A 25,589-nucleotide genomic window follows, 5' to 3' on the forward strand; every position below is an offset into this window, starting at 1 on the left:
ATACAGTAGCCTATAATGATTAAAATGACCGTTACAATTTAATACAAAACATAACAACAGAAAAGGCTTTTTAAATCCTGTGTTAGCATCTTTCTGTTTATATCTTTACAATCTTACAATTTCTGAATGATGTGTTAGCTTCAAGCCGTGTTTTCATATAACATCTTACCTTTTCTCTGATATGATATTTAAAAAGTATATAATCTCACATATTTAACAAAATTTATTTTATTAAACTATTTATATTCATACCAAGAATGAAATGGATAAGAAACTAAATGTAATTTGTCCAAATAAAACATAACAAAAAATACTTTTATCCAATTTAGAGACTTTCAGCACTGAAAATGCTCTAGCAAAGCCAACAAAATGGCTTTGAGCTATCAGCTATTTTGACTGCAGATAAGTAATGACGCCTAGGCAGAGATGGGCTGTATTTTTCATACATTTCAAATATGCATTTCAAGTATAGAATATTTTGTCAGTTGTATTTGATAGGGCTGATACAAGTTATTAAGGTATTTTTCATCTAAATACTTAGTGCTTTGTATTTTGGTGGTTTTAAAATATTGCAAAATATATTTTAATAAGTCTACATGATGACCTTATTAATATCAGGCCTCTGGTTCTTTATCAGTAGTTTTCGGCTTGAGATCAGAAAATAATTTGATCTATTTCGATGGTGGTGGTCAAGGTATGGTCTGTGGAAGAACTCAAAACTCTAACATTTACACATATAATGAGTGCCAGACAATTGTAAAAAGGAATTAAGATGTCTGTCAGGTGTTGATTAAGGACCAAGTCAACAGAAAGTAGTATACTGCCTAATGGTAAGACCAATAACAGATGATAGCTTTATTGTACAAATTGGAATCAGCATCTTTGATAAAGAAATTACATGGATTACAATCTAAACCCTTAAGAATGGGTTGCAGAGGCTTGAAAGTAAAGGCAAAAGTACCTTTAGAAAAAAAAAACACTTAGAGAGTGTACTGGTGTTCACTAAGGGGGTAAACTGAGACTCAGCATGTTAAAAACTAGTGAAAAATATTTGGGAGCATAAGCAAATATCATCAGCTTTGAATGGGAATGCTGATGTAGATGGCAAGAAAATAGGAACATTAAAATATGTCCCAACGATATTTTAAATGTTCCAAAATGCCAGTAGCTGATTTTCATGCACTGCATAGTTAATGAAGAGGTAAAGTGTATGCCTACAGATGCCATAGTGGCACGACATATGGAACTTATTAATAATGTTAAATACTCATTAAAACAAACAAACAAATAAAAACATCTCCTGTGTGTATATATACCCTTTTGCCAATTAAGTATTGCCATTAATGTGAGTGGCAAGTATTGTTTTGATTTATTCTCTTATCATACACATTTCACAAGTTAAGCCTCACTCTAACTACACAATTTTTTTTATTTATTCATTTTTTTTATTTCACAGCCATTTCGTCTAGATAAAAAAAAACCTTGATGTGTCATGGTACCAATTATATGAGTGTTTCAGGTATTGAGTGTTTATCCACAGGTGACAGTTTTACCCATACAAAATGCAAATAGTAGATTAGTGGATTCATGCAATGGGTGTTTTAAGAGCTACATGAGTAGTTTCCCAGCAACAGCTGAAAACAAAAAAGACAGAGAGTTATCTTCAAGGATAAATTCATATAAAAGTATTACCTGTACTGCCTTTTGAATCAAAACACCAGTGATGTGTATGTCAGGCTACTCACCAGGCAGCAAAATTGTCCTGGCTATTGGTTTGCAACATTTATCTTTTTATTCTATCAACGTGGTTCTATGATGACATGTCATACAGGTAAGTGTACTGTTGCCATATAACATAATTTCATAGAAGCAGTGCTTTCTTTTTAGTTTTGCCATTTTAAAAGATGCCTTTTAAATAATCTGATAATTAGGCCCGAAGCCAGGATGGCTAGGTGCTAGTATGCAAGTTTTTGACTCTTAAAAAGCATAGAAATACAATATTGTTGGCAGATATTTTAAAAACATGCTAAGTGATGTATTTATTAATCTCAAAACAATGCTAAAACCATTATTTCAAATAAAATAACCAAGGACTAAAATTATGTTTAGAAATCAGATTCCATGACAAAAGTTCCTGTTTGATAGCTTAATGAGCAATTTAGTGATTATGAAATTGCATAACAAAAAGAAAGTAAGGTATCATGGTGGCACAGTGTGTAGCACAACCGCCTCACAGCAGAAAGGATGCTGGTTGAAGCCCAGGCTGGGTCAGTTGGCATTTCTGTGTGGAGTTTGCATGTCTTTGTATGGGTTTCCTCCAGGTGCTCTGGTTTACCCCACAGTCCAAAGACATGGGCTATAGTTGAATGAGCTAAATTGGCCGTAGTGTATGTTTGTAAATGCAAGTGTGTGTTTGTGTTTCCCAGCGTTGGGTTGTGGCTGCAAAGGCATCTGCTGTGTAAAACATGCTGGATAAGTTGGTGGTTCATTTCGCTGTGGTGACCCATGATTAATAAAGGGGCCAAAAAGAAAATGAATTAATTAATATACACTCATCAGTCACTTTATTAGGTACACCGGTTAGACCCATTTGCCATCAGAACTGCCTTAAATTTATTTCAGGTGACTGTGGAGGCCAGTATAGTAAACTCATTTTCATGTTCAAGAAACCAGTCTGAGATGATTCGAGCTTTATGACATGGTGGCCATTCTCCTCTGATCTCTGGCATCAACAAGGCATTTGCTCCCACAAAACAGCTGCTCATTGGATATTTTTTCTTTTTTTGACCAATTTCTGTAAACCCAATAGTTTGTTGTGCATGAAAATCCCTGTAGGTGAGCAGTTTCTGAAATACCTAGACCAGCCTGTCTGGCACCAACAACTATGCCACGTTCAAAGTCACTTAAACGGGTGGTCCAGAATGTAGTTAGGCTTGGTTGTGTTTATAAGATGCAAAGCAATGTGCTCATGTTTCACTTAAAGGAAATTACGTTATTTTTCCATAAATCTCACTTTGATCATATACAGCTACTCAGCTAACATAAAAATGACAGTCACATTTCCTAGTTCCTCTGAAAGGCCTGCCCTCAAGTGACTCTGATTGGTCATGTGTCATAATGTGTTGCGATTCAAGGATCGACTCCACGTCACGCCCGTACAAGCATGCGCTTATTTTTGTAAACAGTCAGTCAACCTCATGCCCCCTTTCTAAAATAAAGTCTGGCAAGTGTCTAACGAGTGAAAATGGGGTGCGGCTCCTTTTAGAGAGATTGCCGTTGTGTGTGTGTGATCTGACAGGCCCGGAAGTATTTGAAATTCAAAATGGATTCATTGTAAGCTTTGCTATGCTTACTCTGTAAAAACCAAGGTCTCCCTTTGCATTAAACTTTGAGCGTCTTGTTTACACAGCTACATTACACATCACCTAAAGTTTAAAATATGATATCGTGGTGTACCACCCCTTTAAATCACCTTTCCCATTCTGATGCTGCTCGGTTTGAACTGCAGCAGACTATCTTGACCTAAATGCATTTAATTGCTGCTATGTGATTGGCTGATAAGAAATTTGCTTTAATGAGCAGTTGAAAAAAGTGGCTGGTGAGTGTATGTACACATACTTTCATTTTCCTTCGGCTTAGTCTCTGATTTATTATAACGAACCGCAAACTATTCCAGTATATATTTTACACAGTGGATACCCATAAATACATAAAACTTGAGCCTAATATAAAAAAATCAAATTACAGTTGGTCCAATTGGTTTCTATCACTTTACATAGGACTATTTCTTGTTATGCTGATAAACAGGGTTTTTCAAAAGGTTTATTCTGGATAAAATTGATCCGGATTTTGTAATCCTGTTTTTGAGATCCGTGATCACATTATCCAGCTTACTTTTTGAGCCAGTTTTTCAAAGCAACATCAGATTGGATCAATCTGATCCGGATAGGAACTTTACAAGATCACTAAATCTGGATAACCAGTGCTCAAACAGGATAGGACATCACAATGTAGAACTATATATATGTAAAGAGCAACAAGTAGAATAGCCAACGTGGGCTATATAACTTTATTTTTATTTGAAATGAAAACTAAGAAAATGTAATATTTATTAAAATAATAATAATAATAAAAACAAGAAAAACAACAACCCATCCTCTTTAGGCAGTCTGCTCATCTGAGACCTACAACACTGTACATTGAGGATATTTATAATAAGTTTCAAATATGGATGTATATAAAAAAAAGACTAAATGTCAAAAACTCCACAAAAATTTCAGACTTCCTCATCTGATGTGGAGAGAGCAGCTTGTCTGAGCGTAGCCTTTACGAGGCGGATCTCAAGTCATTGGCCTTGGTTTGCTGCAGTTTGGTTAGAGTCAGTTGTTCCTCTGCCAGATGAAGCTGTGCTTCGGCCCTTTCAGTCTCTTTTTGCAAGTGTTGAAAGATTTCAAAAATCAGTGATTGACATTCTTTGCTTTTTTTTGTTTTGTTATTCTGTAATCATTGCATGCATCACTAATAAATATTCTCAAAATAAAAAAATATATATATATATATATATATATATATATATATATATATATATATATATATATATATATATATATATATATATATATATATATATATATATATATATATATATATATATATATATATATATATATATATATATATATATATATATATATATATATATATATATATATATCAATTAGTGACAGAATAAAATAGATTTTGGTCAATTTTGACAGCTGTTTGGGGGATTATTTTATGAGGCCAAACTCTTTCTACTTTGCTGTAGGCCTATACTGAAAGGCTGAATATGTTAAAGCCTATAATCACTATAGCCTGATGGATGAACAAATAAAGTTAAAACCTTATGAAGAAATAGTATATCTCGTAAGATACTGCATGATCCAAAAATAGTATTATTTAATAAATTTTTAAAGTTTTCATAACATTTTGGGCACGCTAAATCCACCCTTTTGATGGGATCAGTTTAATCCAGGGTTTTTGGATCAAAGTGCTCCAGATCCTACAAAAAAGGTCTTAAAAACCCAAACTAAAGGTTTGGTCCGGATCAAAACCAATATTGGATTATGTGATCTAATCCGATTATGTAATCCGTTTTTTCTTTTGAAAAACCCATTTTCAAGATTTGATCCAATCCCTTATCCAAAATCCTAGTGGATTACTTTTGAAAAACCGGGCCCAGGTGTTATTTTGCTTTGCCATAATTATCTAAATGGCATGCATATGGGTCTGTGAGAGTTTGGACAGAATTTTGAAAATGATAAATGTTGCTGCTAATTTGACCTTTACATTACTTTATTTTATGCAAAGTACATTTTAACTGGTCAGCACTTTTAAAATGAATATTTGAAGTAGTTTAGAAGTATTGAGGGAATCTTTTTTTATTCCATGAGCTAAGCAATTAATATGCTAGTCATGCTATAATTTAAAATTTTATTAGGCTATATTCCAATATGGTAAATAATACATAACTGATGATTAAACGAATATTGATTGCTGGTGTATGAAACTGAAACTGTCTCTTACTGTTAGTATCTATTTTCATCAAATCTGTGGGCCAAGCGGAAGACGCCTGTCCCTGCCCCTTTTGGCACCCATTGCGACTGTGGATCTTATCTATTGGTTTAATTTTCTCGCTGCTGCTAGCTTGCAGCTAACGTTAGCTTCCTTGATAGAAGCAACTTCCTAAATTAGGCTTCCGTAGCTCAGGCGGCGTTTAAAGGCCTCGATATGTAATTTTACCGTTACATACAATGTGTAAATGGTTTATGTGAATCATTTATGTTTTATATAAATATATTAATAGGTATATGGTAAAATTATAGAAAAGTATTGTTGATTTATAGGGAAACAGCTAGGTTTGCTAACACGGATACATTTAGCTGTACGTTATGCTGCTATAACAGGGATCAATGTGTAATATGTGATTTAAATTATTTTAATATTGGAATCATGATAAGGACGTCAGGGTGTTTGATGTTTAACTTAGGCACATAAATATCTCGGACTTTGGAAAGGACCGAACTAGCAGCCTACTGTTTATGAAAAACCTTCGTCTTTGTGTGGTGTGCATTCGGCAGAATCTTGCAGCAGCCAGAGTTTCAGGCAGCACATCGGAGGTAAGGTGACCTCTAACAGGCTTTTTAAACAGGGAAGTGTGCCTATAATTTAGGTAACGCCGTTTCTTCTCGGCTCCATATCGAATCAACTGTTTGCTGAAGCTATATTTGTGTGCGATAGTTGTAATGTCGTTGTGAAACGTTTACGTTAATGTAATACCACACCACGATGGTGGAGCTAAACACGTTCTGTATTTTAGTTTTGCCAAAAAATCGTGACTCAATTATCTTTTACGAGTACAAAATTGTTTACATCTAAATGCAACTACATGAACTCGTTGCACCACGATACAGATGAGGTGTCGCCGGAAAAGGCTTCTGTCCCGCCAATTTAAAAAAGACTGCTGTTTATTGTGCTTTTATATGCTGCATTTGAAATCTCATAATTCCTTCACGTGCCGAGTGGACGTCGACGAATACGGCGTTATTGTTTACTGCGGTTTTTGATGCAATGGCAGGTTATTTAAGTGACCCCAACCTATGTACGTCTCAGCATTATTTAGGGCGACTAATGTGACGTCAAATTATGCTGTGATAAAATGGCAACTTTAAAAAAGTCAACAAATTCAGAATGCGAATTTAGTCCACTCAAACTTGCACCTCATGAAAGCAATTTTTACTATAAGTTATAATGTTATCCTTTAGCAAGTCCAGTCTAAGCAGTCTTTGTTTTGTTGTTTAACATCATAATCTTCCATTCTACAATACTTAAAAAGCATGACAGAAGCTAAAAGTAGCTACAACTTTTTACTAAATTGTAGTCTCTGCACAACATTAAATAAACAATTACATAAAACACAAATTATTGGAACTTGTTTTAAACAAACAAGAGGGAAAAAACTCTAAGCTGCCAACGTCTTTTAAGTACCTGTTATCGGAGTAAGTAAGATCAGGGTTCCTTGCCTGCATGAAAATGTGCAAATTTTTGACAAGTTTTGCTTGCTTGAAAACATGCTAGATATAGTACAGTTTTTCATTCAGATTTACAGTATTATAAAGGACTATAAAGTTTTGTAACTTTTGAATTACATGTTCTAGTGCAGGGGTGTCCAAACTCGGTCCTGGAGGGCCGGTGTCCTGCATATTTTAGCTTCAACCCCCCTTAAACACAGCTAATCAAGCTCTTTCTAGGTATACTGGAAACTTCCTGGCAGGTGTGTTGAAAGAAGTTGGGGCTAAACTAAGCAGGACACTGGCCCTCAAGGACCGAGTTTGGACACCTCTGATCTAGTGGGTTGTCTTCTGTCATCTTTAAGATGTGCGTGATTTCACGAGTTGTGTCTTTGGACAGCTGGCACATTGGCATTACGTTATGACCTGTGATCACATCATTGTGGGTGGCAACACAAAACTTGCAGACCTTACATCACAATAGTTTTACCAACCAAGTGTTCGATCGACTGGAAGGTGGAATGAAGGTCTATAAGGACATTGACGTATCTAAAAAAAAAAAAAAAACATTGCCGCCATCAGCCAGTTAACATTAAGAAGAGGTTACAAAACTTGGTGGGCATATTGGACGCATGTTTCAAACAAGAGAGAAAAAATCTAAGCTGCCAGCTTCTTTTAAGTACCTGTTATAGGAAAATAATAAAATGAAAAATATGGAAATGTTAAGGTATTCACTCTTAAAAGGATAGTCAATCCAAAACTGAATATTCTGTCACCATTTATCCAACTTTTTGACTTTTTTCCCCTTGTTTTGTACACACGAAAATATGTTTTGAAGAAAGCAGGAAAATGTGACTGATAACTTTCATTGTATTTGTTTTTCCTACTCTGGAAGTCGGGGATTTCAGGTTTTTAGCCTTCTTCAAAATAATTTCTTTAGTGTTAAACGAAATAAACACAACAATTTGGAATTACTTGAGGGTAAGTTTTCGCTTTTAAGGTAAACTATCCCTTTTTAAAATAAAAAATAAAAAAAATTAACAAAGTATTTGCCTGGTTAAATCTTATTAACTTAATGGGTGGAGGTTTATTTTACCTACATGGAGTGAGTAAGCTTTATATTATAAACATTAGAGTAACAAAAACCTATTTTGTAGTTATGTTGTATTTTTAAGCTATAATGTAAAAGGAACACAGATGCAAGAATAGGCATTAAAGTATATTTCTTTCACTTCAGAAAAATAGAGCTGAGTGATACTACATGATTTAGCAGTCTACATGTGTTTGTTGAAACATATGCATCAAATTTCACAAACATGATCAATCAACAAAATATACTATTAAACATAACTTATGCCTCTTTGGGGTTTTTTTTGGTTTTGTTTTGTTTTTTTACTTTTTTTGGTCACCCTACATTGTGGCTAGTAGTTTTCCAATAATAGTCTACTGATCTCGTGCTCCGTTAAGGCGTGCTGCATTATGATTGGTTGTAGTAGCATACTGCTGAAAAGTATCAGTCTGGATCAGTGTTAATTTTGTTGACAATTTTTGCCCTAATTTTTGTGACGAACAAGTTTCTTCTGACAAAAACTAAATAACAGTGATGACGACAACTACAATAAAAATATACTAAAATTTTTGTTGACTAATAAAAATGAGACGTGAAAGTGATTAAGGGATTTTTTTTGGAAAATTTCCAATCAGAATCAATCCTAGTTTGTGATGCATGATGCACACATGCACATTTGAAAAGTAACTCATCTAGAGTAGACATGGGATGCAATTACATTATCAACCTGTCTGTCAAATTAAACTATAATGAAATGGCAACAACTGAGAGACAAGGAAGATTCACCTTTGAGCTCGAGATAAAAAGACTAAACTGCATGGGGAGGGAAAAGCTGATAAAAACTACTATTCTGAAGGGGGTCACACACCAGATGCACCGCTCGGCACCTTGCCACTATGTTCTACGTAGTGCCATGCATTTTAGAATTCTGAACATATTACATAGTTTTCTAGCAGGGTATGCACACCGGCGACGCAAGTCTGAAGCTGTCCATGGCGCCCATCTACTATTCAGAACACTGTTCTTATTTATGCTGTGACACAGAGCTCTATATGAGTAGTTTAATTTTAAATAAGATGTAAATGTGTGCATACGGTGTACGTTACTTCCAACTGTCATATGCGCAATGTGGCACTGAGGGGCGCATCTGACGTGATATCATTGAAGTGACATCAACATGCCAGTGAATTATCCGGAAATTCACGCAAAGATAAACTCTATCTTTTTTTATTTACCCAAGTTATTGCTTTTGCTAAGCTGAAACAGTATAGACTCTCGAGAAGACCTTTAGAGAATTGCCTCTGTTAGGTTGTTTATTATTATTTATTACATCGGTAAGTTATGATCATGCATTCATTTTCTTGAGTTATTTCCTTGTCATTTTAGCTGGGACTACAGTTTAGCTAACCCTGAGCTAACTTTCATTTAGCTACATGCATTAGAAGCTCATTCTGCGATGGGATTAATTCTTACGTCTATAAGGTTGTAATGTTACTGTAGTGCTATAATCTCCAGGAGTCGCATTCTTATGAAACTGATTAGAAGTGAAGTGCACTTATTTTTTACGTACATCTTCAGTGTAGAATTCCTCTATGTGAGTTAACACAGCCATGGGACTGAGTGCACATTTTACAAGATAACCCTTTATCATTTGACAGTCATATGTCATGCGAAAGCTGGGGGCATGCCTTGTGAGCCATCCAACTATTTTTTGTTCTGATTGGCCTTTTGTTGCCCATAGAGTTGGTGCTTTAATTTGTAAAAACAGAAAGTGGTTTTGTTTTGTAAATGATTACGTACTGATTTAAATGTTTAATTTTTAGGAACAATAAATAGTGGTTTAGTTCTGTTTATTTAACTTTTTGACTTTATAACTGTCTAATGTGCCCAATTTTCTTTTCCAGAGACACATCGGACTGCAGGTGCTCTCATGTAAACCTCCTACCTAAATGCTACACCTCCTCCTCCCTCAATTCCAACATCATCCATGACAGTGGAACACTTGGGAGCTATTGTGAAAATTTTTGGTTCAGCATATTAGAGGAATGTCCTTAATTTCTAAGTATTCAAGAAATCGGAATAACCTGATAAAAGAACAACTAACACTTTGCTATTCATAAGCTGGTTGAAAACTCATGGGATACGAACATGTCGGAGGTCGGAGAGCGTCGGCCAGTCAACACAGATTATGCAGTTTCTGTGCTGGAACAGCTAAAGTTTTTCTACGAGCAGAAATTGTTGACTGACATCACACTGCTTGTGGAGGAGAATGAGTTCCCCTGCCATAAGATGGTGCTGGCCACCTGCAGCTCTTACTTCAGGTGGGTAGATTTAGTCTTTGTAAACACTTGAATATTTAAAAAGGTTGTGAATAGTATATCGATAAGAGTGCCAAATTGAAACTTTTAAAATGTTACTGGTGCTCTCTGACACACACACACACACCTGTTTACTGTACAACATACATTATACTATTTGCATTTTTGTGAAGATAAATTAGTTAATTCTGAATCAAAAAGCTTTTTTAAAAAAAGGCTGTATAAATGTTTAATCATTTGGATCATTACAAAACAGTATTTAATACAAAACTGTTCTTGATGTTTCTGTCTCTGTCAATCAAATAAGTCCAGCAAAACCTTATTGACTTTGAGTACTATCTGTCATGACATTTTTAAGTATAAAAGTATGGTAGTTAATGCCACATGCACTGTAATGTTTTGTGTTTAAAGATTAAAGATTTAAAGATCAACTAAATGAGAGACATGATCATATATAGTATGCATTTATGTGTCATGGGCTTTTTACCAGAGTTAACAGTTGTTGTGTTATGCTGCGTTCACACCAGATGCGGATGAAATGTCAATTGCGAGTGATTACGTGTTAAGTCAATGCAAAAACGTGAATAGACATCCTGCGGCGCGAGTTGAGCATTTTGCATGATTGATGCGCTTAACACGTGTTTTGAGCAAATCACTCGAGTTGGAAAATCTGAACTTCAGGTATAGTTTCTAGAGGAGTTGATGAACTGTGTGAGTGCACCTCTGAATGGATCTAGTGGACTAATACACAGCTTCAAACGAATCGACAACCTTTTCAGCTTTCATAAAGCACATTAACACTGCTATTCTCTCAAAAAAATCTGTTTGCCATTTACCAACGAAGTTAGTGTCGCCGGACAGACAGAAGCTCTGCTCATGGCGTGAATCTGCATCTATTGTGTAGTGAATTTGGCGCGCAAATAAAGTAACTCAATGTTCATGGTACGATTTTAGTGTGAGTGCAAGCTCACATCAGGTTAAAACTGAACACGAGACGTGAATTTTTTTTAAAGGACTGTTTAGATAGATTTATTACTCATTCTTACTGTTCAATGAACGCAAATTGTAGATTATTAAAGAAGCAAACCCCTCACTGCATGATGGCTGCACCTTTAGCAAACCTAATTCCTGCGGCACAAGGACTTTATGATTATTTATGAGCATCAAAAGTGGTTGATCTGTTCGCCGAAATATTTGACTGCGTGTCACTGCATACCAAACGACTAAAACAATATAACAAAAAAAAATGTCCACTGTGCTGTGCGAGGGCGCTTCTTAAACTGAACAGCGCATCATCGATGATGCAAGCCTGCTCAGGTTCGAATGTTATGTGAGTGTGGACTGCTGGGGGAGACAGGAGGGGGGGACAAGTGTGCTTCGACCTGGTTCAAGGCAACTGTATAGTGTGAGTACGCTCTAAACATACTGTAGTTGCTTTTGGACAAAGTGCATGAGAGAGTGAGACCAGCGTTCCTTGCCTGCATGAAAAATTACTTATTTTTGACAAGTTTTGCTTGTTACACAACTGAAGACGTGCTAGATGTAGTACAGTTTTCGTTCAGATTTCTGGTTACCTTCAGGTCACCTACTATATGATTAAGACTTCCTCTGAAAAAAAGCCAATGGTTTGTCTGCAAAAATGGCATGATGTTTACTTTAATGTAACTAATTAGCAAAAATTGGCAAAATCTGCTGCCAAATGGTACCTTTTTGATAGGCGTGGTGTACAACAGTCAATGTCATTCTCGCCCAGTTCTGATATAATGTATGAGTAGCACTTTTTATTTAACAGATGCTTTAGATACATACATTCTTAAATGTTATTGGGCTATATACAGAAGTATGCAAAAGTACTTTTAATTTTTCAGTAACCTGCATCAAATGCTTCCGGTAAACTGTGTGCAGTTACAATATCGGACCGTTTAAGCTTTTTTTAATCTTCACTGTCTATTTTTTTAAATTAAACTAATATATGCTTAATGTGAAAACATGATTTCTGAAAACTAAAAACTTCACAACATAAAAATATTTCTCAATTTAAAAAATATGTATTTATATATATCCTGGAGTCTGGAGTTTTTGATCTGCTTGAATAGACTGCATTATTATTAAATATTTTTGTTTCATACATTGTGACATTTTGCCATCTTTAGGCATATGTCTTTCATCTTAATTAACTATAAAGAGCACCTGCAGATCAGCTACTGCCATTTGAAGCCAATGAAGTATTGTGGGTATCGTCAGTGGTGGACTTAATTTAATATTTACATTAATTTTATTGTTTGTCTTATTTTCTGCCATTTACATCAGCAATCCATCCATTAGTAGTATTCTCTCTCTCTCTCTCTCTCTCTCTCTCTCTCTCTCTCTCCCTTATTATTTTTTTAGTTCCTTTTTTTAACTGGATGACTCTGTTTACCCTTTTAAAAATACCAGTACAGAATCTTTAGGTGTTAGTTCCACTGCATTTCCACCTGCAGCACTCAGACTAATGATGATCTGAAGATTCCTCATCCTGTTTTTAAGGACTGAGGTTTTATTTCATCTCATTACTTAAGCAAAGATGCTGAATTATACACTACAGCCATTTTTTTTGCCTTATCATTGCTCAGTATACTATTTTAAATGATTGTTGACTTGCTTTGAATATACCCTCACCATATGTCTGTTACTTTTAATTTCCTTCCATATTGTAAGCATTGACCACCTTCTTAAAAATAAATCAATTTTCTATTCTGATCTTTAGCTTAGGCAAATAACCGAGAAAGCACCAAAAGCCTAATTTTTATGATGTCATCATAAACTGTGTACTTCTTGCTAAGCATTTTACAGTATTTTGAAACTTCAAAACTACAAGGCACTTGCGTATTTTGCTAGAAAATATTTAAAATATTATACCATTTTCGTGTACCCTATCAAATATTATTGCAAAATACTATTTTGTATTAGAATTACATTTATCATAAATACTGCCCAACCTTGTTTCTAGGCATGATTATTGAGTATTATTTATATTATTTATGCAATAATTTACCCATTACATCAGTCTTTGTGTCTATGTGAGGGCATTATGTCCATTGTGGATTTTAGGTCTCTAAAAGACATTTTCAATACTCTACCATTTTTGCCACTAAAACAGACTTTCGATTATCAACTCCCATATTAGCCACTGGATGACAGCACAAGATCACTTAGGGATTTTCTTTCTTAAAGTTTAAAGTCACTGAAATTGACCCTTCACTAAGCCCCGCCCAAAAACCACCACCCATCAATCATGGCTTAGCAACTGTATCTACTAGCTACGCGCAGGGGTTCTGTCAAGCTTTCGAGCGAGTGCATATGGATTGTGCAAATCTGATACCTGCTATCCTTAAAGTTTGGACGGGGCGGTGGTATTTTCTCCCTTTTTAAAACCTAAAACCTAAGAGGAGAAATGCCAGCGTGGATCAAGCTGTGTGAGGGAAGCTAAAGGAGTGGAGCTAAGTTGGTTTTGTTTTGATATTCCTGACACATTCAGTAATAGACAGACGGCAATAACTCACACACCTCTTACCCTAAACAGATCTAAACTGTGTTTTCTACAAAAACACAAAGCTGGTTATGTTTCACAGCTGTCTTATTCCTTTTTTTCGCTCTATTGTGAGTAATGCTCCGTTTAAGCCTTCGACATAACGTTAGTAACTTAGTCATACTAGCGAATGGGTCATAAAGACATTAATGTTCCGGAAAATATGAATCTGCAAATCTGTTGCTAACTTTACTGAACTTCATATTTTTATGTATTTCAAGCCATAAATATTTGAAATTACAAATCAACAAAACAAAGCAGAGATATGATCACAAACTAAGCACTTGCGATCAATACTTTACCAGCAGCTGTTTTTCAGTTATTTATAAATAGTACACAAACATACTGCCAGTTATATAACTTACTGTACATGGTTATGGCAAGGCTGAGCTAGCTTAAATTTTGATTGATTTATTCTCTAATCGGTTGCCTATTATATCGTGAATATACCCCGTGATGCATAGTGCAGTCCTTTTTTGTCTGGCTTTCTTGGATATCTCACCTGTTCGGAAAAAATTACAATATAACCCTGGCAATATCTGACACCGGCGTACACACATTGTAAAAGCCGTGCCAGGTACAAAAGCTTGACAGGCGTAGCAACAGTAACTAAGGAGGGCTGTGCTTAGCGAAGGGTCCATTGCAGTTCGGATCATTCTGAATTTTGACATGTTATAAACATCTAAAATCTAATTTAGTTAGACCTAGACTTAAGCAGCATAAGTGTCATAGGTCCTCAAATGCTTGAACCCTACATATCGCTGATTGCAGCTATACTTAATATTAAAAAAGCAATTATTTGTTTAATCACATTTTCCTTAAATCAAAAAGGAAAATGTCTGACAAAGTTGATAAAATTGCATCAATTAGTTTTGACTGTTTCATAAAATCCTTTCTTTAAATCTTAAAAACCTTAATTTCCTTTTGCCAAAGAAATAAATTGATGTCTTGCATGACTAAGGAGTGATACAGTTTACAAAAAAGTTTTCATTATGAAATTAAACTTAAAAAAAGGTTTGTTGATACAAAACTAAATGAAAGTGTATTTCTTTTTTATTGTATTTGTTTTTATGTGTGTGTTTTATGTGTTCCCACAGGGCCATGTTTATGAGTGGGCTCAGTGAGAGCAAACAGACTCATGTTCATCTTAGAAATGTTGACCCCATCACACTGCAGACCATCATAACTTATGCCTACACTGGCAACTTAGTCATCAACGACAGCACTGTGGAACCTCTCTATGAGACGGCCTGTTTTCTTCAGGTTAGAAAGACATGCATATACACTTCCAAAGGTTAACATGCTAAAAGTTGTTCTTTCTTTGCCCATCCATTTTTTTGAAAAGTAGGCTGGTTATAAAATTACAATTATATACATATATAGTTAAGACATGTTTGCTTATTTCTAATTTTCATCGTCTTTCCCTCAGGTGGAGGATGTTTTACTGCAGTGTCGAGAGTACTTGGTCAAGAAAATCACAGCTGAAAACTGTGTGCGCATGCTAAGCATTGGCGATATGTTCAGTTGCACTGAGTTGAAGCAAAGTGCTAAACGCATGGTAGAGCACAAATTTCCTGTTGTCTACCGACAGGAGGCTTTTCTGCAACTCTCGCATGAGCTACTACTGGACCTCCTGAGCAGTGATAATTTAAATGTGGAGAAAGAGGAAACCGTACGTGAGGCAGCCATGCTGTGGCTGGAATACAACATGGAAGGACGTTCTCAGTATCTCTCCTCTGTCCTCAGCCAGATTCGAATTGATGCACTTTCAGAAGTGACCCAACGTGCCTGGTTCCAAGGTCTTCCACCGAATGACAAATCAGTGGTAGTGCAGGGCCTATACAAGTCTATGCCAAAGTTTTTTAAGCCCCGACTGGGCATGACCAAGGAAGAAATGCTGATATTTGTAGAAGCTGAACCACCAACTGAAAGCCATCCAGTTGTGATAGGTCCACGTCACACGGTTGTCTGTTATAGTCCCCAAGCAGAGAAGGTCTATAAACTGTGTAGCCTACCTGGAGACTTGCAGAAAGTTGGCACGTTGGTCACCCCTGACAATGATGTTTTTATTGCTGGTGGACAGATACCACTGAAGAGCACTCTAGCTACCCATGGCAGCAAAAGTGGCAAGCTGCAGGCTGCTTACTGCTCGGTGGACAGCTTCTACTGGTTCGATGCCCAGCAAAATGCTTGGGTGGCCAAAACGCCCATGCTTCATGCTCGCACTAAGCCATCACTGGTGTTTTGCCAGGGTTTCATATACGCTATTGGTGGTGATAATGTGGGAGGTGAGTTGAATAAACGCACAGTTGAGCGATATGATTGTGAGCGGGATGAGTGGAGCTTGACTAGCCCTCTTCCCTGTGCATGGAGTTGGAGCACGGCAGTGACTGCCCGGGACTGCATCTACATCATGACACATGACCTCATGTACTGCTATTTCCCTCGAGCTGACACTTGGGTAGAAATGGCCATGCGACAGACAAGTCGATGCTTTGCTTCTGCAGCTGCGTTAGGAGACCTCATCTTCTATATCGGTGGTCTACATGTTGTGGGCAACTCGGGTTTGCGTTTGCCAACTAGCACTATTGATGGCTCCTCCATTACAGTAGAAATATATGATGTCAACAAAAATGAATGGCGCCTAGCTGCCAACATCCCAGCCAAGCGCTACTCTGACCCCTGTGTGCGTGCTGTGGTGCTACAGAATACGTTATGCATTTTTATACGGGAGACACACTTAAATGAGCGAGCAAAGTATGCTCTGTATCAGTATGACCTTGAACTCGATTGCTGGTCCTTGCGGCAGCCCGTGTCGGAGCGTGTTCTTTGGGACCTCGGCAAAGATTTCCGCTGTGCCATAGGAAAATTATACCCATCCTGCCTTGACGAGTCACCCTGGAAGCCTCCCACTTACCTCTTCTCCCCTGATGGAGCTGAGGAGTTTGAGGTGGATGAGGACATGGTGTCACTGGCTCATGTATAGTTAATGGTATCATCTTTGAAACTAACCTGTAATTTCCACTCTTCTGGATTAATGCTCTTCTGTTTATAGGAAAGGTAAATGAGCTGGAGGACGGTCTTCCCTGAAATGCCTAGCGTGCTCATGGAAATAAAATGTTTATTCGGAAACTGAAATATTTGATTCAAACTATGATTTTCATCTCTATTATCGAGTTTGAGAACATGAATATTTCATTTCTGATACCATTACTGTTTTGGCATTCTATTTTAACAATTTAATGGTGATTATGATAATGATGATGATGTAATAAATCTTTTTTGGTTGAAAATGGTATGGTACACTCAGACTCCTTAAATGCTTCAGTGTTCTTTTGTCTGGTTGATTTTCTAGATATGAATTCCGATTTTAATTTAAATAAATGTCAGCAGGGTACAGGAATGTCAAAGGAGTTATGTATTTGATGTTTTGTTTTGCTGCTGCTTTGGTCACTTGCTTGTTATCATTTTGGATCTGTATCTCCATACTTCATGTTCTCTGTGGTCCACTCAATCTGACATATTTTGACCTATCAAAAGGTTAAGTTTCACAGTTACAAATAGATTTGCTTCGACATGTCAAGGCACTGCCTTACTTGGCCTTCTACTCAGTTGAGTTTTTACTATACAATATCATCACCACTATTAAACCACAGTTTTATTATGATTTTGAATGATAAGCTGGGTGTTGCATAATTAAGCCCAAATGCTCACCCTTATTCTTTCCGTGTGTACAGAATTCCACAAATAAGATTTGTATTACCAAAAGGAACTTTTGTTTTTGCCCATGGCGACTATGAATAAGGTGATTTTTTTCCCCCTCAATAATAATACAAGTATTATTTTTTTGAAAATAGTGAGCATTGTTGCCTCACAGCAAGAAGGTCTCTGGTTCGAGTCCTGGCTGGACCAAGAGGCTTTCTGTGTGAAGTTTACATGTTCTCCTTGTGTTTGCATGGGATTCCTCTGGGTGGTCCGGTTTCAATCACATTCAAAAAACATGGTATAGGTCAATCATTCATTCATTTTTCTTTTTTTTTGGCTTAGTCCTCTTTATAAATTTGGGGTTGCCACAGCGGAATGAACCGCCAACTTATCCAGCATATGTTTCATGCAGCAGAGGCCCTTCCAGCTGCATTCCATCACTGGGAAACATCCATACACACTCATTCACACACATACACTACGGACAATTTAGCCTACCCAATTTACCTGTACCACATGTTTTTGGAGTTGTGGGGGAAATTGGAACACCCGGAGGATACCCACGGGAACATGAGAACATGCAATATCCACACAGAAACGCCAACTGACCCAGCCAACACTCGAACCACCATAGGTGAATTAAATTAACTAAATTGGTCATATTTGTTTGAATGAGCGTGTGTGCGTGTTTTCCAACACTGGGGGTTCACAAGTTTGTGTACTGTCAATTCTGAGTTGTGGCTGGAGTAATTGGTGGTTCTTCCACTGTGGCAACTCTTGATAACATTTGGACTATAGTGATAATAGTGATAATCTCTCACTGTTTGATCAAAACAAGGAAAATCAGGAGTCATATACAACTTAAGTTGGCCAAGCTGATCTGGCTTGGAAAAAAAAAAATTATATATATATATATATGTGTGTGTGTGTGTGTGTGTGTGTGTGTGTTTAAAAAAGAAAGCATCGTTTTTGTTTTCAAAATGGAAAAAAATGAACTTTTTTTGTTAATATATGACCCTTCTCATGAACAATGTTTTTTATCATAAATTTATTTTTGTTCACATTTTGTTTTTACACAGAAAATAAAAACGTGACAAAACCGAAAAGAATGAGATTAAAAATGTGTTTTCTGTGTGGGTGGGAATTACATGTCCCTCTCTGCTGATTTGTCAATCAAACTTTAAATCATGTTGTCATCAGCTGTTTAATCTACTTTTGATATCTTTTTCATCAAATTAAGATGGCAAATCAAATGATGGTGTGCAGGGATAGTGAAAGTGATGTTGCCAGTAGGTAGCAGCACACATTTGTATTACTAGATGAGTCGCTTAACCAATTAATTTGAATCAATGATTAAAGTGTTCCTACTGGACAGAATCCAAATGTTCATAAATGATCATACTTACTATCACTAATATATAATAATGTTACTCTCTATTTTAAAGTTATGGCTGCTGCATATATTACACTGAAGTTGCATTCGCTCCACGCTGTACAATGTGATATTTTGCCATGGACTAGAGCTGGTCTACTTTTCTGATCTGTCCCAGCATTAAGATGCTGAAGTATTAAATAACATTATTTTAAGGTGAGCATCAGTTGGAAAATGTATGTAGATGTTATTCTGCTGCACAAAACTGACAAAAACAGCTGATGGCAGATTTTGATGTTTCATTGACCGTCATTAATCAGAAGAGAGTTGGTGTGTAATTCCTGATCAAGCAGTTTATCACATTTCCATTTTGTGTGTAAATATTTGAAAAATTAAATAAACAAAATAATTGTGAGAAGGGTTAAATTTGGCATTTGTCAAATAATTATTCGTAAGTATACGCAGGGACAGGCAACAATAAAATAAATAAAATACCAAATACTTAAATTTTAAGTGCATCAAAATTAACTACAAAAACCGCAGCTGCAACATTTTTGTATTTTGAAAATACTTTAAAAATACTTTTGAAAAGAAGCATGAAATTTATTTGCAAACCTCCTATATTTGATCAGTTCCTTTACCATTAAACATTGTGGCCTAAATGGTTAATGAGATTTGTAACCCAAAAGTTGCTGGTTCAATTTGCGGTATCAGCAGGAATTATAGATGGGGGAGTGAATGAACAACACTCTCATTTTTCCATTCCCCTTGAGCAAGGCACCAAACCCCTATTGCTCTCCTATGGTGAAAGCAATAGCTTCCCACTAAAACCAAGGTAAAACCATACCTGACAAGGCTCATTTCAGGAGTTACTGTTCATGGGTATTTATAAAAATGTATCTTGTGTTTCTCTTTAATTAAAATATACATTTTGTATAAATTTAATAAAAATGTCCTGTCGCCTCACAGCAAGAAGGTCACTGGTTCAAGCCTCGGCTGGGTCAGTTGGCGTTTCTTTGGAGTTTGCATGTTCTCCCTGCATTCGCGTGGGTTTCCTCTGGGTGCTCTGGTTTCCCCCACAGTCTAAAGACGTGGTACAGGTGCATTGGGTAGCCTCAAATGTCCGTAGTGTATGAGTGTGAGTGAGTGTGTATGGATGTTCCCCAGAGATGGGCTGGAGCTGGAAGGGCACCCGCTGCGTAAAACAAGTGCTGGATAAGTTGGCGGTTCATTCCGCTGTGGCAACCCCGGATTAATAAAGGGACTAAGCCGAAAAGAAAATGAATGAATGTCTTGAAGATGATATCCTAATGTTTTAACCATTTACTGCAGATAATCAACAATATCTGTTGATTGTGTTTACCATTGTGTGGTATAAAACTACAAAAATCACAAGACACTTATCAAATACCAATTACAAATTACTATTTTGTATTTGAAATACATGTATCGTAAATACTGCCCATCCCTGGGTACGCAGACCTTTATTATTTGTGGTTTTATCAAATTTTTATTTTGTGCGTGAAAACAAAATGTGATGAAAACAAAAATAAATAGTTGAAAAAATACATTTTTATGTTTGAGAGACGGGTCAAATTTGGCACTTCCATTTCTTTGTTTTCCTGTTTTGACAACAAAAATGAGCATACAAATTACACAGACTGATACCACGTCCTGATTTTACATGGTTGTAAAACAAACTAAGACACTTGAACACACCAGAGATTTATTAAGTGTAATTTCATTTTTTTAATAACATGGAGAGATTTTGCCACATAAGAACAATAATCAAATCAAAAGTCCCTTCAAGTACAGGAATTACCTTAATTACAGGAGGAAAAACAGTGCTGTTTTATGAAATATTACAATGTTAAAGGCAAAATGTCCCTCTAAACCTGATAGAAATTTTAACAAATTGATCTTTCTAGAATTAAAAAAAAAAACATTTTGCATTACAACATGGACATAACACTCTTGTTTCTAACCATGTAAGTACACTGAAGGTGCCAAATATAAAGTGGGACCTAAATTTGTTATTACATTTTTGTGTTACAAGAATTGATCCAATCCCAAATAAGTAAAATTATTTACAAAAGCCACAGTCTGATTAATGATCACAATATTTGATAACACTTTATTTTGATGGTCCAATTGAGTATTAGACTGTCTGCTTAACATCTGTTGATAGTGCTCCTTTAAGATTTAATTTACTATAAGAAACTTTGCAATTACGTCAACTTACGCTAACCCTAACCCCAGCCAGTCTACTTATATAATCTAATGAGAATTTGTTGCCATGTAGATGCAATGTAACTTAAATTCAACAAATGGACCATCAAAATAAAGACTTGACATATATATATATATATCCTGTTTGTATAGGGGAAAATACAAATAAAAAATTTGGTTACCTGATCTCAGAAAATACATTTCATTTTCAAAGGTGAGAAACCCATTAACACACCATGGAAACTGTCACAGGAACCAAAAAAATACATTATTCCAGCATATATAAACATTAAACTTCTACATTAAGTACTAAATCTAAAATTAATATTATAAACGTTTTTCTCATTCTCTATAAAATACATCTTCATACAATATAACAACAGAGATGTGTGCAATGTCAGAAGCAGTATTGTCTTTAGTATTAAATACAGTAGTAAATATCAGTCTGAAGACTGCTGAGAAGAAGTGACTGCTGCGGTCGGCTGAGCCAGCATGGAGAACCAGGATGACATGGCTGATTTAGCAACAGTCAAAGCTCCACCTACCGACTGACCTTTAAAAAGAATAATAGAGCAAGAACACATTGTGAGCAAAGTAATCTTTTGAGCAATAAAGGTTTTAAATGATAATAAATAATACAAAAACTGACAAGTTCTAAGAATCAAAATTAATATGGACCAGCATGTCCACAATTTGTCTGCACTAACATATTTTAAACCATAATATCATGACAAGGTATATATCACTTAAAAGCTTAGAAATTTTAGTTTTCATAATTGGGTGATATATTACTAATACATTAAAGTACTTTATTAATTTGCAAAAAGATTATATTGAAGTGTATCATAGTTCAGTTAATTTTTTATAGGCAGAAAGCATCCACGTATGGAAAGACTGGCAGAAACCCATTTAAATGTTTTTTTTTTTTTTATTAGTATTATGAAGTTTATTGAAATTTAAAAAATTATTGTTTTCACTGCAAAATTGGACTAATCTAATCTTTAAAATTAGACCAAGCTGTGCCCAAAGTATTCAATGTTTCCAACAATTTAAGTTAAGCTTTTCAAGAATCTTTGTGTGATTCTGGAGTCAGAGTTTCAGTAGTCATGTCAAAGCAGTAAGTAAATCAGCATACTATCATCTCAAAAACATTGTAAGAACTCAAAGGTTTCCAGTGAGAACTTTGAAAAACTTGTTCATGTTTTTATCACCAGCAGGGTGGATTGCTGTAATGGACTCCTTACTGGCCTTCCCAAAAAGACAGTCAGACAGTTTTAGCTTATCGTAATTACTGCTGCTAGGATTCTGACCAGAACCAGAAAATCAGAGCACATCAAACCTGTCTTCAGGTCTTTACCTCAATACATTACAGACTTTCTCACTGAATACAAAGCCAACAGATCACTTAGATCATTAGGATCAAGTAAATTAGAAATTCCAAGAGTTCAGTCAAAGCAGGGTGAATCCGCCTTCAGCTACTATGCCCTGTGCTGCTGGAATCAGCTTCCAGAAATTGTTAGAAAATTATCAGATTAGCCACTTCTTTATGTAAAGCACTTTGAACTATCATTGTGTATAAAATGTGCTACATAAATAAACTTGTCTTTCCTTGCCTAAACATATAATTTTCTCTTCTATAAAGCTGCTATCAATGTGGTAAATACTGAAATCACTTTTGAATGGCACTTTCTTTTTACTTTCACTTTTGGATTTGTGATCACATGCACCGGCAATTTTCCGGAAAGGTCTGTATGTGTAAACAGGCCTTTTTTGAAAATTTTCCGGAAAGAGAAGTTGTAACATTACCGGTAATTTGCCGGAATGCTGCACTGTGTAAACGCAAAAGGAAGATTGCCGGAAAGAGCGCATGCTCGTCTAGAACGTGCTGACGTGAGAAGTCTTTTTTAGCCAATCAGAACAGTCAGACGCATTCACGTCTGTGCGGTTTATGAAAATAAAAGCCTTTGAATATTTTTCATGACACATTTAGCCGCTAGATGTTAGTCAGACAATGTTTATATGTTCCTTCTTAATGCCAACTTTGTAAATAACTATCGATAAGACGCTTATGATTAAGCAGTTGTTTGTTTACCTTCAAGCTCTGCTTCCTTCAGTTGCTTGACGTGTCGCGTGTGCCCGTGAAGGTGTGAGCGCCAGCACACACACATATTATGTACATCTTGAGATGCGAAAGTGTTTCTAAATATGTTTTCAACAAAGTTGTTCACAACACTGATCCATCCACAGAGGTTATAATGTAGTCAAATGTTTACAAATACAAGCACAGCCGTTTAGAGGTTATTTCTGGTTAATGATGTCAGAGTTTACCGGTATTTTGGAATGGATGTGTGAATGGACTTTTCTGGAAAAATTTCGTAACGTCCTCGCCTGTGTGAACAGCGCTTTTTTGAATGTACCGGTTAAGTCGTTCTGGAAATTTTCCGGATATTTACCGGTGTCACTGTGTGAAAGGGGATACTGACTGCACATTTCACAATATAAAATTGTAAGTGATGCTTCTCTTTTGTAATTTCCATGAGACCACAGAAAGACTATGTTACTTCCATCTCTGCTCACTGTGATGCAGTAGATGGCAGAGCAACAGGAAAGGATGATCTGATGTACCCTTTTTAAGGCCTCATTTGCCCTCTTGGGATATCTCTGTGGTCCTGGTGGGCCTGTAGAGAGATCCAGTTGAGTTCTAGTTTCCATCTTTAAAGACTCATGTTGGATTCCATAATGAGCGTTTGATGTGTGGAAGCATTTTGAGTCAGCAAATCACACTTATATCAGTGTTTCTCAACCATATTCCTGGAGGATCATCAGCTCTGCATATATTACATGTCTCCTTAACAAAACACACCTGATTCAGGTCAACAGCTCATTAGCAGAGACTTAAAGACAGGTGTGGCAGACAAAGGAAACATCTAAAACCCAACCTGGCGATGTGCTCACATCATTTCAAGATCAGGTAGTAAGCCTGCAAGCACTGCCTGTTTAGCAAGCAGATCCAGCCCTCGCAGAATATTAAAAGTTCCAAGGCAGCTCTTGGTCTATTTTTTAGGCTGGAAGTAGGGATATGCCCTCTCCAAACAGAGGTTGTTGCACTGAACAGTGGGTGCCGTCACCTTGGCTTACAAGTATCAAAGCAAGCTGTACTCGCCTGTGGGTAAGAGCACACTCTACAAGGAGTGTTGCCTCCTCTGGCATGGCACCACGTGACACCACTCTAACAGACATAGAGCTGGGTGTGTAAGCTATTACACAAGCAAACAAGATTGTAGTTGTACATTTTCAGAGAAGTGCTTATATTTTCAAATGCTTTAAAATAGTTCCTTGCATTGTTTGAGAAATACAGCAGGACAGAGTTTGATTTGAAGGAGAGAATTGGTCTACAAATGCCCCTTGTTTTGATCCACATTTTCGATCAGATCACAATATTTAGCATGCATTTAAATCTTATGGTCGTTCTGACCAATCCAAATGATTTTTTTCAAATAAATGCAAAAATGTATTTTCAAATGTAGCTAGTTAAGCTAGTTAAACCTGAACAAGGGAACAGAGGTGTTACACCTCCAGGACAACAAATCTAAACTGCCAGCTGAATGCTGAGCTGTGGCTTAGCTCTTCAGTGACAATCTGAGCAGTGACTGTACATGGATCGCTTAAATAAGTGTATGTATGATGGGGGCGCTACTGAGTGCCGAATAAAGTAGTTGTGTTTCTGTGGTCCTCCTCTCTATTTTTGACATTATTCGGTCATTATTTTGATTACTGGGTTTCTTTGTCAATATTTTATATTTCTGTTGTATAAATATCAGCATAATGACTAAGCCTAAAACCGAAAAAGGAAAGAAGATGGATAAATCGTCGAATGACCTTCATCATCAGTCACTGCCGGGAATGGCTGACCAGGCCGCATCAACCTCTGAGACTATGTTAAGTGTAGAGCCTGAGGCGGAATCTAACAATATTCTTTTGGCAATATAAAACATGAGAAAAACAATGACTGATCGATTTGACCTCCTGGAAGCATCTTTGGCATCTACACAGGCATCTTTAGTGACTCTCAGGGACAGAATCAAAGAGGTCGAAAATGCTACTGTTGATTATGAATGCCGCCTCACTCTGGTGGAGCAGAAGTGTGCGAATATTTAGTCAAAAAATTAAGCCCTACGTAATAAAGTCATCAACTTGGAGGCTCATTCCAGGCGGCAAAACATTAAAATCGTTGGCTTACCCGAGAAGATCGAGAATGGGCGACCCACGGATTTTCTGA

General features: G+C 36.4%; 2 protein-coding genes across 6 annotated transcripts in view; one reads left to right on the forward strand and one right to left on the reverse strand.

Annotated features, from left to right (window-relative positions):
• The first annotated feature begins 1,517 nt into the window (after positions 1-1,517).
• kbtbd2 (kelch repeat and BTB (POZ) domain containing 2) lies at positions 1,518-17,297 on the forward strand. 2 transcript variants are annotated; one of them, XM_087275195.1, is made up of 4 exons: positions 1,518-1,831; positions 10,023-10,439; positions 15,102-15,267; positions 15,434-17,297. In XM_087275195.1, exons 2-4 carry the CDS (start codon positions 10,267-10,269, stop codon positions 16,988-16,990), a joined length of 1,896 nt encoding a protein of 631 aa, XP_087131321.1. In that variant the 5' UTR covers positions 1,518-1,831; positions 10,023-10,266; the 3' UTR covers positions 16,991-17,297. The 2 variants fall into 2 exon arrangements, with proteins under 2 accessions (XP_087131321.1, NP_001070628.1); NM_001077160.2 differs by lacking the exon at positions 1,518-1,831 and adding an exon at positions 6,053-6,158.
• A 3,493-nt stretch (positions 17,298-20,790) lies between these two features.
• avl9 (AVL9 cell migration associated) overlaps positions 20,791-25,589 on the reverse strand; it is a 38,474-nt gene continuing 33,675 nt past the window's right edge. For 3 of the 4 annotated variants that reach the window (XM_087275394.1, XM_087275392.1, XM_087275393.1), the window contains one exon: positions 20,791-21,863. In XM_087275394.1, coding sequence (XP_087131520.1) covers positions 21,751-21,863 — 113 coding nt within the window. In that variant the 3' untranslated portion in view covers positions 20,791-21,750. 4 annotated transcript variants of the gene reach the window in all.

The sequence above is a fragment of the Danio rerio genome, chromosome 12 (genome assembly GCF_052040795.2).
Source record: "Danio rerio strain M-AB ecotype USA chromosome 12, GRCz13ab, whole genome shotgun sequence".
Lineage (NCBI taxonomy): Eukaryota > Metazoa > Chordata > Actinopteri > Cypriniformes > Danionidae > Danio > Danio rerio.

Bases quoted from the DNA above. Each gene is read 5' to 3' on its own strand.
- kbtbd2 (XM_087275195.1), top strand. From the start codon at position 10,267: ATGTCGGAGGTCGGAGAGCGTCGGCCAGTCAACACAGATTATGCAGTT. The intron at 10,440-15,101 runs GTGGGTAGATTT...GTGTTCCCACAG, and splicing joins ACCTGCAGCTCTTACTTCAG to GGCCATGTTTATGAGTGGGC. The intron at 15,268-15,433 runs GTTAGAAAGACA...TCTTTCCCTCAG, and splicing joins AGACGGCCTGTTTTCTTCAG to GTGGAGGATGTTTTACTGCA.